The sequence below is a fragment of the Oculina patagonica genome, chromosome 5 (assembly GCF_052425735.1).
Source record: "Oculina patagonica isolate OP01 chromosome 5, crgOcupat, whole genome shotgun sequence".
Taxonomy (NCBI): domain Eukaryota; kingdom Metazoa; phylum Cnidaria; class Anthozoa; order Scleractinia; family Oculinidae; genus Oculina; species Oculina patagonica.
Genome location: NC_135762.1, coordinates 28,119,353 through 28,138,249, shown reverse-complemented (window position 1 = coordinate 28,138,249; position 18,897 = coordinate 28,119,353). Strand labels below are relative to the sequence as shown.

At 39.2% G+C, this 18,897-nt stretch overlaps 1 protein-coding gene across 1 annotated transcript; it reads left to right on the top strand.

Moving 5' to 3' along the window:
- Positions 1–1,372: 1,372 nt before the first annotated feature.
- On the top strand, positions 1,373–17,764 carry LOC144654349 (tolloid-like protein 2). The gene is made up of 7 exons (XM_078514477.1): positions 1,373–1,469; positions 4,676–4,726; positions 7,969–8,370; positions 11,349–11,774; positions 14,547–14,960; positions 15,581–15,989; positions 17,274–17,764. The coding sequence occupies exons 1-6, from the start codon at positions 1,439–1,441 to the stop codon at positions 15,640–15,642; spliced, it is 1,386 nt and encodes a 461-aa protein (XP_078370603.1). The 5' UTR covers positions 1,373–1,438; the 3' UTR covers positions 15,643–15,989; positions 17,274–17,764.
- Positions 17,765–18,897: the final 1,133 nt, after the last annotated feature.

Here is an 18,897-nt window from a genome sequence, read left to right as displayed (position 1 = left end):
CCCTTGCCGAGGAATGGCCCGGAACGAGCGACTTGTATCACTTGCAGGAAATCGATTCTAGCTGACGTTTTTTGCCGCGAAAATATTGCATCATTTCGTGTGCATTATCTTGGTTTTCGGAATTACAGGTTTCCGTAAAAGTATTTCTACTCCTACCTGGATGGAATGCTAGCCCAAACCATTAAATTTGCATGTACCAATTTATACGCCTGGCTGAAGAGATGCACTGTGAGAGTGAGAGGTCTTGCTCAAGAACACAACACACCTTAACAGTTGAATACTACGTCAGTGAGTATCTTCCAGTGGAATGCACCTTAGCGGGTGTGCCCATGGACTAACGCAGAATGTGCCAATTTCGGACCACGATTGTGGTAAACCGTCATAGACTGCTGGGTGTCTTTGCATGTCATGTTTGTGTATATAAAAAAAAAAAAAAAAAAAAAAAAACACCATGATTAGCATGCCCAGTCTTACTGAACTTACTCACTGATTGTCATAAATTCTGAAGCTCACTTCTATGATTTCTGCTCTACAGAGGCCCCAAAAGACATCAATTTTACGCAAATTGCCCCACGTTGATTAAGTCGATCAGTTTTGTTGTGAAGGCGAACCAACATGGACTTCTTATTGTGAATATTGCAAAAAAAGTATATTGTAAGTGCCAAAAAGTTCATAATAAACCAGACGTTTCGGGCTTAGCCCTTCATCAGTGGTAAATTGGTCGTAACTAAAACTACCGTTAAAAATACGCCACGAGGGTATTTATTTCATGTCTCTAGCACGCGCGCGCGCGAGAACCTCAATAGAAACGGAAATCTAAGTTGAGGCCGCGCGGTTGGCAGGTGCCAAGTTGGAAAATTAAACGCATCTCCTGCCGCTTTCTTTGCTTGTTACCGCCGCAGAGCTTGACGCCGCGGACCTGTGCGTCCGCTGAGCTGTGTCATGCTCAACCTCATCCAATAATTGCTTAAGATTTCGGCTCTATGATGGCCCAGGAAAACATTGGGTTTTTTTTTTCACAAATTGCTGTTACAGATCAAAACATTCGATCAGGTTTCACGAGAAGGCGAACCACCACAGATTTCTTTCTTACGATTTCCTTCAGCCATAATAAGATGAACTTTTAAGATGGGGCGTCGAAATTACAACAAATCCTTTCAACAACTTTCATCAACTTTTAATGTGTCAGTACAATTCTAGCCGAGAGTGAAAACACTCCGGAAGCGATAGGATTGTTTTTAGAATGGAATTTCCGCTTGTTCCGCCAGGCTTTCCCAAGGGAGGTAGGTCTGGGAACCAATCCGACACTCTCATCCCCAGAGCCTATCTTCTCTTTTAACCGGGGAGGCCTAGGCACAAAAACAAAAACAATCGGTGCTTCCGGGAGCTTCCGTCGGTGAAAAGCTTTCTATTTCCCTTGAAATTGTGACATTTTCTCATGGATCACATCGTAGGTTGTATGGTATTAGGTAAGATTGTCTTTTTCTTCTAATATAAATGTGCCAAGTGATACAAACATAATTATTGGGGCCACAAATTGACTTCGTGATACACGCTCCATAACCTCCGCAATGCGGAACTTTTTAACTGCGCTGCGCAGTTCTTGCTCTGCACGGGGTTTATTAGTTTTGTCAGTGACCAGACGCAGACCTCCACTCGGTCGAGATTGAAGTCACGCGATGTTTAGAAGCTACAAATCAGTAACAAATGGAAACGTGTTCTCTTTTTTTAACCGGGTGGGGGTCTGGTGCCCCCCGGTTCATAATCTACCTTCGATTTTTAACCGGGTGGGGGTCTGGTGCCCCCCGGTTCATAATCTACCTTCGGTTTTTTTTTTTTTTAGTTTTTTTGTCGGTAGGGCATTGAAGGTCACGCATGTTGATTGGCTTAAAACAGGTCACCTTTCATCACCCACTTGAAATTGCCTCAGTATGCCTCAATGGGGGAAGGGGAATGGGACGGAGGAAATGTTAAAAATAACTTGCCACTTGAGGGATTAAAATTACGTGCGTTATACGCGTGTTCCATGTGTTTAACTCAACAATAAATCATCGCTTAGACCACAGTGCAAAATAAAATTGCTGCTCAGTTAGAAATGACCAGTACGAGATTTAAATGAAAGAGTCACATTATATTTTTATGACTTTTAAAAGTAGAACGAAAACAACTCTGATATCTCTACCTTCAAAGTCTTCAAAAGCGTTTAACGTGCCTTTGACCTTATTTACTGACCACAGAGTATCGTATATCGCATGTCACGCTTCAACATAACGCACTTCTTGTTGAACAGCAACAAAGGAAATATAAACGATACTGGGTACGTCTAAAAGCCTTAGGCTTTCTTGTTAGCCAAAAGAGTGGTTAAACATTAACCACCCGGTTTCGAGCTACTCAGTAGCTTCTTGTTTTTTTTTTTTTGTCGGTAGGGCATTGAAGGTCACGCATGTTGATTGGCTTAAAACAGGTCATCTTTTATCACCCACTTGAAATTGCCTCAGTGGAGGAAGGAGAATGGGACGGAGGAAATGTTTTAAATTACTTGCCACTTGAGGGATTAAAATTACGTGCGTTATACGCGTTTTTCGTGTGTTTAACTCAACAATAAATCATCGCTTAGACCACAAAGCAAAATAGAATTGCTGCTCAGTTAGAAATGACCAGTACGACATATAATTGAAAGAGTCAAGTTATATATTATGCGTTTTAAAAGTAGAACGAAAACAACTCTGATATCTCTACCTTCAAAGTCTTCAAAAGCGACCAAAGTGCCTTTGACCTTTAATAAATAATAAGGTGTACACTGACGGCTGAGTATCGTATATCGCATGTCACGCTTCAACATAACGCACTTCTTGTTGAACAGCAACAAAAGGAAATAAAACGCTACTGGGTATACGTCTAAAAGCCTTAGGCTTTCTTGTTAGCTAAAAGAGTGGTTAAACATTAACCACCCGGTTTCGAGCTACTAAGTAGCTTCTTGTTGTCTTTACAAAAAATGTTAAGTGTGAAATATTCGATTTTGAAGCGTTTGACTCATGGAAAATGATTAACTTCGACGCTTTCAAAGAGAATTATAATTCAGCGGGACAGAATCTGTGAATAAATACAATTACGTTGGTTTAAAAGAATGTGCTGACATGACAAGTTTCACTTTCGATCGGCTAGACCTCGCGTCACGTAATTTTTCAAAGCTATTATCAGCTACCTTTCAAATCTTTGCGAATCCTTTGGTCTTTACTTCAAAAATTCAGCGTGAAGTATTTTGAAGTGTTTGAATCAAAGAAAATACTAAAATTTCATGCTTTGAAAGAAAAATACGAGTTAGCGGGCAAGAATTTACATTTATTTACATTACGTTTGTGTCCTGGAATGTGCTGGCGTTGGCAAGTTTCATTTTCACAAGGCTTTGATGACGATAGGCAAGAATCACGCAATGTTTTGAAAGCTTTAAATCTGCTACAAATGGAAACCAAACAAATCCTTTGGTCTTAAACTAGCATGTTAAGTGTGAAATATTCGACTTTTTAGCGTTATGTATTTTTGAAGCTGTGTCATCTAGAAGATTTCTGAAATCTGAAGGAAACCCACTGAGACAAACATGTAAGGCTTACTTCACTAGTAAAATATTCCATTTTCGGAGTGAGTTATTCAATCTTTAAACGGAAATTCAAGACAACACTGGATGCTGATTTAAAAGATTTTTTTGTTTCACGGATCAGGATCGTGGGAATTAAATTTGGCCACCATTAGCATAAAAGAAAAATGTTTAATTTCGGATGGAACTAGTCAACCATGAAATGTCACGCAAGGTGTTTTCTTACCATCTTGTTTGTCAGTCGCAACATTGTTCGACGCAGGTAAAGGGGATAAGGGCAGGGGGGGGGTGCATTTTTTGTTCCCCCCACATGGCTCCCCTAAAGTGCTCACGAGACCAGCGCAGTTGTAAGCTCTAAGAGCTCTTGTTGAAATTGAAGTGTTAAAGCTTGAATTAGTTTGGAAGGTAGATTTAAGTTAGTTTTATTTTATGTTGCGTAGCTGTGCTTTCCCGGAACAGTGAAAAAAAAAATCAAAACTGTTAACTTAGCGGCTTTAACTTTTAATTATAATATTGTAAATGCCATTTTGGACGCTAATAAATTTAATGCTATTGGCCTCTTGTCTCAATTTAAGATTTCTTAATTGCAATTATAATTAGTTGGCCTGTCTCATGCACGGTTTCAATATCATCAATATCTTATATTTTAAACCTAATCTCTTACAAAAAAACACAACCCTGAAAAGTGTTGTAATTAACGTACTGTGAAGAAATAAAAACATTATCAGAGCAGAGACAATCAAGTTCAATATTCTGCTCTGTCTATTGACTATGAACAAAAGACGCCATTGTAATACAAACCTCGCCAGGACAAGATTGTGTTTACACCACAGGGATTAGCTGTCACACGTGTTGTTTTGATAATGTATAAAAACAAAGTGAACTCAGTAATTTCTGTAAAAATATTACTTTTCATTTTTAATTCTTTTTATTATCAGTTTGTGGAATGTTACATTTAGATCCATTTGATTTTTAGTGAGTAGAGTTACTAATTTTTATTATGTTAAATTGCAATCTTGTTAATGAATTATAATTCATGCTGACAAATTACTTTACATTTATTTGTTTCTTATCTTAAAGGTCTAATATTGGTTTCCTGGGTACCAAGAAATAGTTTTGCACAGAACATTAGTAAGTTGAATTGGTATGAATATAACAAATACATGTATATCTTTTATTATCTCGCAGCCTACCTTTTTTGTGGTGATAAATTAGTGGTTGTCAAGTTTCTTGGCATATAAAGGTCCAGAGGTTATATTCAATCTATCTGATTATTTGTGCAAAGCTTTAATTGCTACAGAATAAAACAGTATTCAAGCTGGGAAGTTTAGGGCATAAATTGCTTATTCTGGTCAATTTTGACATTTTATTATATTTTAGACCTCTGGATATATACGGGGCCTTATTTGATGGTTTAACATCTTATATGCGCAAATATCTTGTGAGTTGCATAGTATTTTCCCGAGCCACCTGGAGGCTAGGAAAAATAACAAAATGGCTGAAACAAGCAAAACAAAACAAACTACCAAAACAAGCAAAACCCATTGCAATTAATGAGAGCTAACTGCGAACAGGCTAACTAGAGTGCTATATATTCAGGGCAACCAGAGTGCATTAAGATGCACTTAAATTGGTAGTAAAGCCTGAAACGCTCTCCGGTTAGCCTAAGCACTTTGGTTAGCCTGACGGATGTAACCTTAACCTTAACCCTCGGATGTACAAGCGAATACATACCCCCACCATTGTACAAGGGAGCGGAGGGGGGGGGGGGGTGGGGGTGGATGGAATGCTTCACATGTTCTTTTAAGGCACAGCAAAATTATTTTGCACTAAGTAGAAATCCCGTAGCATACTCTACAAGATGACATAATTTTTGTTAGTTGTGACATCGATATCTTGGATACGCCATCCTGGATTTCACCATTTTCTTAGAAAGTCAGAAAATAACAGAAACTGATGCAAGATCAAGCCAGAATGCTTATGGATCGCGCCAATGTGATAACATAAGATAAGATAAGATAACTTTATTTATACACGGTTTTTCCATCAGTCAATTAAGTTACTGGACTATCTACCTATCTAACTAACTACAAAAATTTAATAACAACAAATTCAAAATAACAAAAGAAAAGTCTGCTTTTCATGGAGGCCGTGTCTAAAATTTACTTAAAATTTAGATATTACTTTAAACTGTGCCGACTTAATTTAGATTTGAAATCGGCCAGTGAAGATGCTTGTCTTAGGTCTACAGGTAAGTTGTTCCACAACTGAGCTCCGCTGTACGAAAAACTTTTCTTGAGATAGTCAGTTCGAGGTTGTGGAAGAACTAATTTGTTTTCGGTATTCCTTAAACGATAAGCATTAACATCGTCACGATACACGAATCTTGATCTCAGATAATCAGGAGTCATACCATGTAATGTTTTATACATTAGGATAGACTTCTGTTCCAATCTTTGATAATAGAGTCTTCGCCACCCCAGTGTCCGGAACAAATCATCTAAATTACTATCATAGCTCGCAGACATTAGGGTACGAGCTGCGCGGTTTTGAAGCCTTTGCAGTTTTTCAGCAAGGCCCTTGTTACAGCTTCCCCACACTGCGTTGCAATAATCAAATTGTGGTTAAATAAGGCTATTATAAACTTTGATTAAAATATTAAATGGAGTGAGATGCCGAATTCGTTTAATTGCACCAATGGCACAAGCTATCTTCTTAGAAATGTTTTCAATATGACACTCCCAGTTTATATTTTGATCAACATAAACTCCGAGGGATTTAGCGGAGGTTACTTGTTCTATTGCGTTCTCATTTATAGTAAGAGAGGGACTTTCCGTAAATTGTGATAACTTTTGCCTTGATGCAATAAGCATAAACTCAGTTTTCGTCATATTTAGAGTAAGCTTGTTAGCAGACAGCCATTCGTACACATTTCTCAGGTCGTGATTAAGGCGATAATTTATATGCTCAATGTCAGTGCTAGCAAGTGTTAGGCTAGTATCATCTGCGTACATTCTGGGTTCCGAATATGTCAGACAGTGTGGTAAGTCATTAATATATATCAAAAACAGAAGAGGTCCCAAAATTGTTCCCTGGGGAACACCACATCTTAGACATTTCGGAGTTGACTTACAAGAATTAATATGACAAATCTGTGTTTGATTATCTAAATAAGAAGCAAACCATTGATGACTGGTCCAACAAATCCCATAGTATTGCAATTTTCGCAACAAAATATCGTGATCTACTGTATCAAATGCCTTTTTGAGATCTAAAAAGACTACGGCATTAACAAGACCACGGTCTATATCCAAGGCCCAGCTATCTGTAGCTTCGATAAGTGCGGTGAGCGTGGAATGCAGAGATCGAAAACCAGATTGATGGCACGAGAGAAAGTTGTTTTTCGTTAAATAATGATAAAGTTGATCGTAAATTATCCGTTCAAAGACTTTGGCCACAACTGGAATTACTGATATTGGCCGATAATTCGTCGGATCAGAACGCTTCCCAGAATTTTTATACAATGGAGTGACTCTGGTAGATTTCCACTCATCGGGAAAGATACCCGTCTTTAGGGATTGATTAAATATATGAGTGAGAGATTCCGCCAGTAAATCAGGACATTCCCTTAGAAGTTTCGCTGAAATATTATCTAATCCTGTTGCCTTTGACCTACAAAGCTTTGATAGTAGTGCAAAAACACGTGTAGGTGTCGTTTTTTCAAAAACAAAATTTTTATCAGTTGCGGTAAGAAATTCGTCGAAGGATTTATCAACTTCTGTTACGTCTCCACTAAGGCTTGGCCCAACTTCTGTGAAAAAGGAGTTTAGCATTTCTGCTATATCTGTTTGATCTTCAGAATTTACCCCACTATATTCCATTTCAGCCAATGTGAAAATAATCAAATCGTACAATTCTGTTTAAAATATCATGGCCCATGATTGACATATCAAAATTTCCGCAAGGGATATGGATTAACAGCTACTGAAAGTTTCAGCATTGTAGAGTAAATCCTCTTTTCAAAATTTCCAAAAACCTTATGGGGAACCCCCCCCCCCCCCCCCCTTGTACATCCGAGAGTTAACTTATTTTTTTTAAAACTGTTTAACAACTTCTGATAAAGATTTAAATTTAGTCATTAATGATCTCAAGATAAGTAGCCTTGCAAATTTTGTCAATCTTTTGTCAGTTTTTTATATCCATTAAGTTCCACACAGTACAGCCTATTCCAGGCATTTGGTTTGCAAAGGGGTTTGGACAAGGCAGCTCCCCAGCTAACTGAACGGGGAGGAACAGGCCAACAGTACTACAACATCTACAGAATAACAATGGAATTAAAAGGTCTAATTTATAACACGTGTATTTATTTACAGCTGGCAGAACCAAAGAGTTGTGTCTCCCAGGAAACATCAACAATAACAACCTGAGATTAACTGGGTTAAATAGAACTTTCCAAAGTCCACAGAGTGACTATTCGTACCATAGTTTGCTATGTAATTGGCTGATCACTGTTCCAGAGGGAAACATTGTAAAACTAACCTTTGACAGATTTGTTCTGCCGTCACACTGTATCGCAGAATATGTGGAGGTTTTTGATGGAAATAACACTTACAGTAAGAGTATAGGAAAATTTTGTGGGTTTTACTTCGACGATACTCCAAAGCACCCAGTTCGCTCAAGTGGTCAATACATGTTGGTGCGTTTTAAATCAGTCTATTTTTTGGGTGGATCTAGCGAGGGATTTAAAGCTACATTCACAGCTGAAAATGAAGCAAGTAAGTGACAAATGTTCTTTTACAATCAACGGCCATTAAATAAAATAAAATGAAGACGTACTGTTACAGGGATTTTTCTGCTTTTCAGTAAAAAGCATTAAAACTTGGCGAAGCACTCCGGCTCATTCACTGGCCGTATGCACCTAAAACATTAACTCAGGTGAAGATATGAAGTAAATTGGAAATCGTAGCTGTAGTAGTCTGTTAAAACATAAATTTCGTACATATTGTAAGCATAGTTAGTGATAGTACTGCGTCTTAAGTTTTTGTAATATTTTAAATATGTAAGTATAATTAGTACGTTGTTGTTGTAATTGCTGTTGCAGAAAAGGGGGAACTGTTATTGTTTATATCAGCTCTTTTTACAGGCCACAAGTTCAGAACTTAAAAAAAGTCGTTCAGCCTGACTTTTTCAAGTTAACTGACTTTACGTTACCGATTGTATTACGTTTTAAATCACTAAAACTGACAGTAATTTTTTACAAAACTGAATGTCCTGTCCAAGGAAAGAGATCCACCCCTTTTTCCCAGGTGTTTTTTGTTAGTTTGCTGTTTTCAGTATTGTTTAATGTCGATAATTAACTTTTTTTACACATTTTTAATTACCTTTTAGTTTGTCCGTATAACAGATTGGTGGTTAATGCTGCATCCTACGAAAAAACTCTTACCAGCCCCTACTATCCCTCAAATCCTGACAATGGCTTGAATTGCAACTGGCTGCTTGAAGTTGACAATGGCCTTTTATCTGGTGGCTACAAACATGTAGTACGTGAAGGTGACATTCAGTGACTTTGCGGTGGAATGTGATGATGAGCTTAGGTTTTATGATGGTAACAGCACGGGGTCAAGCCTTCTTGGATCATACTGTGGTTCAACAACTCCAGAAGTTATTTATTCCACTGGCCGGTACCTATATGTCAACTTTCGTACAGACGACTATTATACTTACAAAGGGTTTAGCTTGAGCTTTTCAGCCGTTAAAGAAGGTACAGTGCTGTAATAGATTATACACCCCAGCTGCTATTTCTGTTATTTAACAATTAGACTACGAGCCCGGAGTTTTCTATGAGCGAGTTGACTATCGCTAGCTCATAGAAAACGAGGGCGAATAGTCTAATTGTTTTAGTAGAAATTTAACTCTTACAGGACTGCAGTCCAAAAACCTACAATTTTAGGTTCTTATAAGCCAAAAATGAAGAAAAACTAATCTTTAAATGAGCAACGAGCGCGCGATCATTTTCTTTCAGCGATTAGTAGAAACTCAGCTGTGTTCTATTGGAAATTCGTGAATCTGATTGGTTCTCCCACTGTTTTCTATTCGCCGTTATAGTTCACCACTAAATTTTCTCTGATTCTGATTGGTTTAAATTGAACACGTGACGCAATAGTGCCCGTCCGCCGGAGGGCACTATCAGCCCATAGTGCCCTCCCGTGAAAAATGCCCGGATCGATAGTGCCCGCCCGTGACTGTTTTTTGTAAACAAGCTGCCTGCAGACAAAAAAACCCAACCAAATTCACTGCATTTAGTGGGTTTCTCGTCTGGTTTTGTTTCGTTTGTTAAATTTCAGCTTTCAATTGAGTTTTTTATCCTCAAAAGTAAAAGTAATTCACGATGCTTGTTTTTGTATGTGCGCGCGGCCGGAAGAAAATTTAGTGGTGAACAATAAAGACAATAGAGTGTTTCTGTCTCGGAACTATCGGTCTGATAGTTGCCCCTTGGAAATTTGATGTTCTTAAAACTAGCATATTTGCCCTCGAAGCGAATATTTGTTTTAAGAACATCAAATTTCCGCGGGGCAACTATCAGCCGATAGTTCCTCGACAGAAACACTCTATTGTTAAAATAGAAAACTCGGGCTCGTAGTCTAATTGTTAAATAGAAAACAGTGGGAAAACCAATCAGATTCGCGGATTTTCATTAGAACACGGTTGAGTTTCTACTAATACCCGTTATTTATCAGGTGTAATCACCAAACTAGGAGAATATTGCCAGTTATAATCCATCATTTCTCGCGCAATTGGTCTGAACATGTTATGAGACCCAGCCAAAACCGAGAAATATCATTTGTTGTAACCCACCGTTTAATTTCCTTGCGCTTTCGTTGCATAAAACATATCAAGTGATACAAAGCTGGACGACAGGTATCAGATAATGCACCGCACCCAATTTGATATCCGCCGAAAGTTCTTAAAAGACAAATTAACCAATCAACTTGCATTTATTTCAACCGCAGCCCACACCGTAATTATCACTGTAGTTTTCTTTTTCCTCTTTACTGCCATAAAGCGCGTTGTAGAAAAAAAAATCAGAAGGTAATAAAATAAATGAACCCCTTGCTTGCTTGCTGGTATATTGGAGGATAATACCCTTGGCTCAAGAAAACCGAGGAATATTTAACAATTATTCCACGAGCGCGCATTGGATATGAGATGGTAGATAGCCAAAAGGCGCGTAGCGCCAAGTTGGCTATAACGATCCCATATCCAACAAGCGCAAGTGGAAGAATTGTTTTGTTAAAAACGCCCAAAGAATTGCAATATTTGAGCTCCCAGATATTTTCGTTGACGCGTATCGGCCGCCAAATTTGTCGTCAATGGTATATGAGCTCATATACCATTGCCTGTTAACCAATCAAAACTCAGAAATTGCAATATACCATTGCTAGTTTTTAATAACATTTGATATTCTCCAAGTGATAATCCCCATTTTGCTAGTATGGTCCCGAATAAGTGAGAGTTGAATTCCGAAATTTAATAATTATTATTTTATGAGGTTGGAAATGGAGGGTTGTTGGGGCAAGGGTGGTATATTTTTCTTAATTTTATTAATGGAATCGTCTTAGGGAGGGGAGGGCGGGGGTACCCTTTGCACTGCCTTGAAGCCTCAGATTCTTTTTTCCCAGCATGTTGTTGCAACTGACACGCGCACATGGGCTGGTAGCTTCACTATGTGATGTTTAATATTTGTTCTTTACAGAGGAAGCCTCTGGAATATGTCGTTCATCGGATGGGAGAAATAAGGTCCGTAGGCTCAGTGGTTCTTCTGGTACATTCTTAAGCCCTAATTTCCCCTATTATTACCCAGATGATGTCAGGTGCATTTGGACAATCTCTGTTCCTGCAGGCAACGTAGTTAAACTGAGGTTTGAAAACTTTGAACTTAACCTAGACCCTGAAGATTGTAAACGTAGTACAAAAACGAGTAAAGATTATGTGCAGATACACGATGGACAGGTCCCGGAAAGCAAAGAGCTTGCCCTTTATTGTGGAAACTTCCTATCAATGGGCCCATCAGATGTTTATTCTACCGGAAGGTACATGACGGTTATTTTTCAATCCATCTCAGACGGTCAACTAGAGAATAGAGGATTCAAGGCACGTTTTGAAGCTGTAGATCCCGAAAGTAAGTATTAGTCACTGATCACATTTTTTGTTCATTTGGTAATGTGGTGGAGAGCGTGATGCCTCCACAACAGACTACTCTGTCTTCGCAAAGTTGGATACTCAGGACACTTCGTTCGTTATTTGTAGAAGTAGTTATTTGCAGTGCCATAGTGGTCCCTTAACCAATCAAACGTCAAAGCTTTAAACAAATCACACTTAAATGTTTTTGTTGTTTGTTTGTTTGGTTGGTTGATTGGTCTTTTGTGGTACAGTTATGAGCAAGTGTTGTGACTTTCCCTTCAAATTACCCAGCTAAGATGTTGTCGTGAGAATTTATTCAGATGCTCAGTTCGTCCAATATCTGCAGCTTTTTCGCCGAGTTTTCGGTTTTAAGAAGAAAAATTTTGCTACAGTATTGTAGTTATTTGATCCTTACCAACAACAAAGAATGTATCATGGAAAAAAAGTTGGATAACAAATTTTTGCACACTTTTTGACTGTTTAAAAAAATTACAATTCAAGGTGGCTTATTATTTTTGAAGTTCTATGAAGTCATTCCCACCATCCTCGGAAACCCAGTGGCAATTAGTGGGGGCGAGGGAAACTCGAGACTCGGCATAGAAAAGTTGTTGCCATTGAAAGGTGCCCCTGGGGAAACCGTCTTACAGGGCCATTCCCAAGCAGCTCTCTGAATACCGCCTCTGAAATCACACTTAAATGTTTTTGTTGTTTGTTTGTTTGGTTAGTTGGTTGGTTGGTTGGTCTTTTTTTCGACTTTTTTTGCTTGTTTACAAGCAAAAAGAAGGAGAATAGCAGTTATTTGGGGTAATCTGGAACCGGAAGGAACCACATTCTTGATAACTCTCAAGGGACTGTTTTAATTTCTCAAGGGAATACTTTCCGCTGTGGGTGATCAAAGCGCATGACTTGTAAAGTGTCACTCTATAGTTGTGCTTCAGCACTTCCGTTCTTGTAGAAAAAACGTGACTTGTCAAAATTTACAAAAGTTATATAACAATCAAAAACGTGAGTAGCCCAAATCTTACGTCACATAACCAATTAAGAATGTAAAGGGTTCAGCGTTCGAAGGCAGCGAAGTTTAAAACGATTAAGAACGCAATTTGTACTGGTACAAGTCTTTAGGCGTTAATATTAATTTAACCTAAAACGATTAACAACGCAAATTTGTACTGGTACAAGTCTTTCACACACTAAAACGTTGCTAATAGTTAACCAAAGGGAACTCATTTCGTGACAATTGATTATTTCTGCTGAATTGCACAATGTAGAATTGCAACATCATTAAATGTGTTAAGTGATATTTACAAGTGTTTTTGTAGCCTGTTGCGAAATTACTTCCGGTGGAAGCAGTAAACGCTAAACCTTTTTGCTTCTGTTCAGAAGTTAATGCATCGCCATTAGAAAAATAAACAGCAACTGTTTTACTGGAAATGTAGTCGTTAGAAATGGCATGTGTATCCGTAAGGTAAAGAATAACGCGAGGAGAAGCGGCTTTTGGTAATATCCAAACGAAAATTTACTTCTCAATGTGGGGTTAAGATTGCGTGACGAGACAAAAGGTAACTCTGTCGTGCGTAACCTTTATTAAGCCGAGTAGAAATCTTTCTAACTCGAAAGGAAACAACTATTTCGATTAAAGGCAAACGTCAAAGTTTACCATTTTTAACCAAGCCAAAGTATATGAGTCGCAAAGCACCCAGCCGTCGCGACTGACAAATACAGCATTTCCTCCGCGAAAATGAAAAAAATGCTTGAACTGAAAGAGGTTTGAATTCTTCCATGATATGTTCGAACAGCAATGCCCAGGATAAACCTTTTACTCATACTAACTTCATGCAAAAAAAGTCGATATCTCGAAGAGATCTTTGATTTGATACAGTTATGAGCAAGTGTTGTGACTTTCCCTTCAAATTACCCCGCTAAGATGTTGTCATGAGAATTTATTCAGATGCTCAGTTCTCCCAATATCTGTAGGCTTTTTCACTGAGTTTTCAGTATTTGTAGCTATTTGATTCTTACCAACAATAAAGAAATGTATCATCGTTCTTAGAAAAAAGTTGGACATTAATTTTGTACACTTTTTGACTGTTTAAAAAAAAAATTAAAATTAAAATTCAAGGTTGAAAGTTTTATGAAGTCATTCTCACTATCCTCGGAAACCCAGGGGTAATGAGTGGGGACGAGGGAAACTCGAGACTTCGAGAAAAAAACGGCATAGAAAAGTTGGAGCGATTGAAAGGTGCCCCTGGGGAAAGAGTCTGACATGGCCAGTTCCAAGCAGCTCTCTGAATACTGCCTCTAATTGGGCAGAAAAACCTGCAACTTTGTGTCCAAGTTTTCTTCGCCAATTTAGAATTTCAGACGTTGATTCGCGATGGCCATTAACTTTGTGTAGTCTTTTGTGTTATGACAGAAGCGAATTTTGAAATTCCCTTTTCAAAAAGAAGATGTTCTGATAGCATATTGGTTTGAAGTTTGGATTTCACATTTTTATTTCTTAGAAGCAAATAACTTTCAGCAGTTTTTGAAAAGGAGAGTTTCGTTTCTGTTATAACACAAAGGAGGATATGATTTATCGCTAGGTCATATATCGTCATTCAGTTTGGTCTACTTTTAGCTGAAAACTTGGACACAAAATCGCATTATTTTAGCGGAATCGATGTTCAAAATTTAGCGGATTAAAGCTTTACAAGATAACACCCCCTCAAGAAATTTGGCTAATAAATGCTTTTTTTTAAGAAATGTAATGATGTTGTTTTTGTGTCCATAGGTGCCACTTCCGACCAGTTATGTTTCTCGGGGAACGTCAACAATAACAATCTGAAAATCACTGCTTCACATGGAACTCTACAAAGTCCACTAAGAGGCGCCGTCTATCCTCCAGATCTGAGCTGTGATTGGCTCATCACTGTACCAGAGGGGAAGACGGTGAAACTCAGCTTTGATAGATTTGATTTGCAACGGAGCTCCTGGTCGGGTGTATGTACAGCAGATTATGTGGAGATTCTAGATGGGAAGTACAATTATAGTGAGAGTAAAGGGAAATTCTGTGCTCACCGTCCAGATGACATTACTTCTAGTGGTCGGTACATGCAGTTGCGTTTCAGATCAGACTCAACTGAGACAGACTTCATTTACAGTGGATTTAAGGCTTCATTCATAGCGGAGGATAAACCCAGTACTAGTAAGCTAGAAATGTTTGTTATTAAATGATGCATGATATCGTAAATGTCCGGAAATAGAATTCCAGGTACAAAATATATAAGTATTACGGAGTGTCTCATCAGAAATGTTTACCCCATTGGATAACAGCTATCATGTTTACACGAGACATTGTTACACGTGTTGGGGAGCAGGGATGATGCAGTGGTGATTGCCCCCTCCTCCCACCAATGTGGCCCGGGTTTGATTCCCAGACCCGGCGTCTTATGTGGATTGACTTTGTTGTTGGTTCTAGCGGGTTCTCCGGTTTCCCTCCCTCCTGAAAAACCAACATTTTCAATTACAAATTCGACCTGTTTTGAGAATCCGCCTGAAAACCAGCAATAGTTGCTGAGGCTTCCTCTTTAAATATAGTAAGTTTTTTTTAACTTTTTATTAGGAAAACCGCGTACAGTAAATCATGCACATAAAACTTTTTTTCTCTCTACCTGGCGATAATTTGCTCACGTTTCGCTTTCGCAATTCAGACTTGTGTCATAGCTAATAAACCAGAATAAAAACCACAGCAAAACATGGGAACCATGTGCATAACAGTTTGACTATTTTGCATGAATTGACAAGTATGTATTTGTCCCTATATAGCTGTAGGGGTACCTGCCAGTTCAAAGGAGGTGTGTTTCGCAGGGAACATCAACAATAACTGACCTAAAGTTAACTGGCTCACAGGGAACTCTACAAAGTCCAAAGGAGGACTCCACGTATCCGCCAGACTCGAGCTGTGATTGGCTTATCACTGTACCAGAGGGGGAGATTGTAAAACTCACCTTTGACAGATTTGCCTTGCAGTGGAGTGAATGATGTACAAAGGATTATGTGGAAGTTAGAGATGGGAATGGCTTAAATAGTGAAAGTAAAGGACGATTCTGTGGCTTGACAGCTCCAGATGACATCCGCTCAAACCGTCGGTACATGTTGGTGGCCTTCAGGTCAGACTCGGATTATTCAAATTACGGGGGGTTCAAGGCAACATTCACAGCAGAGGAAAAACCCAGTAAGTGAGAAATGTTAACCGTGAAGCAATAGACTACGTATATGCATTACTGTAGTTAGTTCAATAATTCACGAAGAAATGATTGTAAGTCATACCGTATTTATTCGATTAAACGCCGCCCTCGAATAAACGCCGCATTTTAGAGCGGAAATATTAATAAACGCCGCCCTCGAATAAACGCCGCATCACAATGCGGCGTTTATTCGTATTATAGACTCAAAAAGCAAACGCAGTGAAATATCAAGTTTGAGCAAACTTGCACATACATTACTGTACTTAGTTTAGTAATTCACGAAGAAATGATTGTAAGTAATACCGTATTTATTCGATTAAACGCCGCCCTCGAATAAACGCCGCATTTAAGAGCGGAAATATTAATAAACGCCGCATCAGGATGCGGCGTTTATTCGTATTATAGACTCAAAAAGGAAATGCAGTGAAATATCAAGTTTGAGCAAGCCTAAAATAATTATTTTCCTTGATGGTAACAATGATTTAAGATATTGAAAAAATGACTTTTGAGGCCAGTACTACAACATGTTCCTGTTTTCAAAGTTCAAATGTTCAGTTACCATGCTGTTGTTTGCAAGAAATAAATCGAATTTTAAATAAACGCCGCCCTCGAATAAACGCCGCACTGGAATCGCGAAAAATTTAACAATAAATACGGTATGCTTAAGGCAAGAATTGATTTACGATAATTTACAAGGTTTTAGTGGTTGTTGCACCCTTTTGCGTTGTCCAGAGCCCCATGGTTCATTGGGCCGGCTATACTCGCCTCATTATACGGAAACTAACCCGGAACCACACAAAGCAGGGAACAATTCTTTTTCCTCGGTAGGATTTGAACCCACGACCTCCGGATTAGATAACCGTTGCTCTGCCGACTGAGCTACTGGCCAGACGGGAGCAGGTCGTGAATAGTTAATTCGTTATTAAGGTGGTAGTTCGTGTGGACCCTAATTTCCTTTCTTGGGCTAACACTCAGAAGGAAATTCTGGGTTTTTTCCAGCACTTAAAATTTTATAAGAGTTAATTCTTAACTTTCCAGGACTCCTTTCAGAGCCCAGTACACTAACTAACTAATTAGGCCAGCGCGCCTCCTGAAAGATGGAGTGAAGTATCCCAATTTATTGTGAGGCGGATATAGTTGTTACTATTGTCGTCTCACAAGTTTTCGAGTGGAAAGTAGCACCGTCTAAAGAAGGAAATAATACCTGAAAAGGAGACTACTTCTAGTAAGTTATCCTGCTCACTTGCTTGTCCGTTCTAATTTGTTTTCAGGCTCGAGCTCTCACACTGTAATTATAGTCGTTGTTACTTTGGCATTTGTAATTTCACTGGTTTGCTGTGTCGTGTGTGTCGTAAAGCGGAAGAAGAAGTTAAACAGCGATGCTGATGTTGCAATTCCAATGACGACAGCCACGACTTCAGCATCTCGTACCACCCGGCCTGGAGAGGTTCAACATTCCCCTCGCCCCTCCCGTCAGGCACCTTCTGCCCCGGCGTTAAACCTCAACCCACTCCCTCCAGTGGGTTATGCTCCAGTCCCAACGAACCCAGAAGTACCACCCCCAGCGTACCCGTATCCATTAGAATCACCACCACACTACCCTGGAGATGAGTCAGCTCCACAATACCCACCACCAGGACAATCGTATCCATGGCAACAGACCAGTAGCAGTGCTCCAGCTGAATCCTCCGCACCCACCGAGGGTCCAGTCGAACCGTCCGCTCCCCCTGAGAGTCCATAAAGTATTGGTGGAAAGATGCGGTCACTGCAGGGGGGGGGGGGGGGGGGGAGAAACTTCCTTTGTTACACGACTCAAAAAGTAATCATAGCGGTACCGGGCAACCGAGACTACGCAGTAGCTATCCAATGGTTGCTAAGGGCTTACTGATTAGCTTGACAAAGTTCATTGTTTAGTTCGCATGATTTGTTCTTGACCGTGCACAAAACACAATAGCTATTTGCATTTTGATTGCTCCTTTGAAGTCTTCCGGACATCAAAACAACAAACAGTGATAACGGTGACCAGTCTGGCAAAAGTAAGGCTTGTGAATTATACTAATTAAAAATAACTCCAATGGTTCTAACAATTGTTTCCCATTTTTTGGTTGTTAAATTTCAACCGTGACAAATTTTTCGCTTGTTATTCCACGCCGCCAAAACATTGTCAGTGACGTGAGACATTAGGTGAGAAATCTGGCTGAAAATGCCAAAAACATTTCAGCGGCGTCAAACATCAAACGCAAACACCGCGACTATTCGCATTTCACACGCACACAGTCATTGATATTTAAATCTTTCTGAGAAAACAAAACTTTGGTTTGACGTCTTTCTTAGCAACGGCTTGATTGATATAGACTCGCACCGTTTCCAAGCACTGCTATGTATTCAAAGAAAAGTGCCGACTTTCTTCCCCCCCCCCCCTCCCCCGTCCCTGGGTCACTGTTAGAAAATAACAGAAACCCACAAGGGTTGAAACGTGTAACGCGCACGCACAGCGTTTGAATATTCATTTTGCTAAGTACCATATTTGAAAACACGAAGAATTTGTGCGCGAATGCTTTATGCACGTAATGACATACGCAACATAATTTTTGGTTTTGCGGTAAGTTGCTTGAATTTCGACCTAAACGCCGTAAATTTCTTAAAGAAACTAAAGAAATACATTAAGTGTATCGAAGCGAAGTTTTCAAGACTACTTCAAGATGATGAAACAGGAGAATTTAACCAAATTTAACTGTATTCAACCAAACTTGTTCAAAAACAAGATTACGCCATCGAGCGCGAGCTAGCGCGCGCTGTGAATTCAATCCAAATATAGTAATTTTGATTGGTTAAATGTTTCTCGTGATTTTCCAAATATGGTACTAAGTGTAAACGAATGTGCAAACGCTTTGT

Excerpts from the sequence above, each read along its gene's own strand:
- LOC144654349 (XM_078514477.1), top strand. The coding sequence starts at position 1,439 with ATGGATCACATCGTAGGTTGTATGGTATTAG. Across the intron at positions 4,727-7,968 it reads TAGTTTTGCACAGAACATTA|CTGGCAGAACCAAAGAGTTG; the intron begins GTAAGTTGAATT and ends ATTTATTTACAG. Across the intron at positions 11,775-14,546 it reads TGAAGCTGTAGATCCCGAAA|GTGCCACTTCCGACCAGTTA; the intron begins GTAAGTATTAGT and ends TTGTGTCCATAG.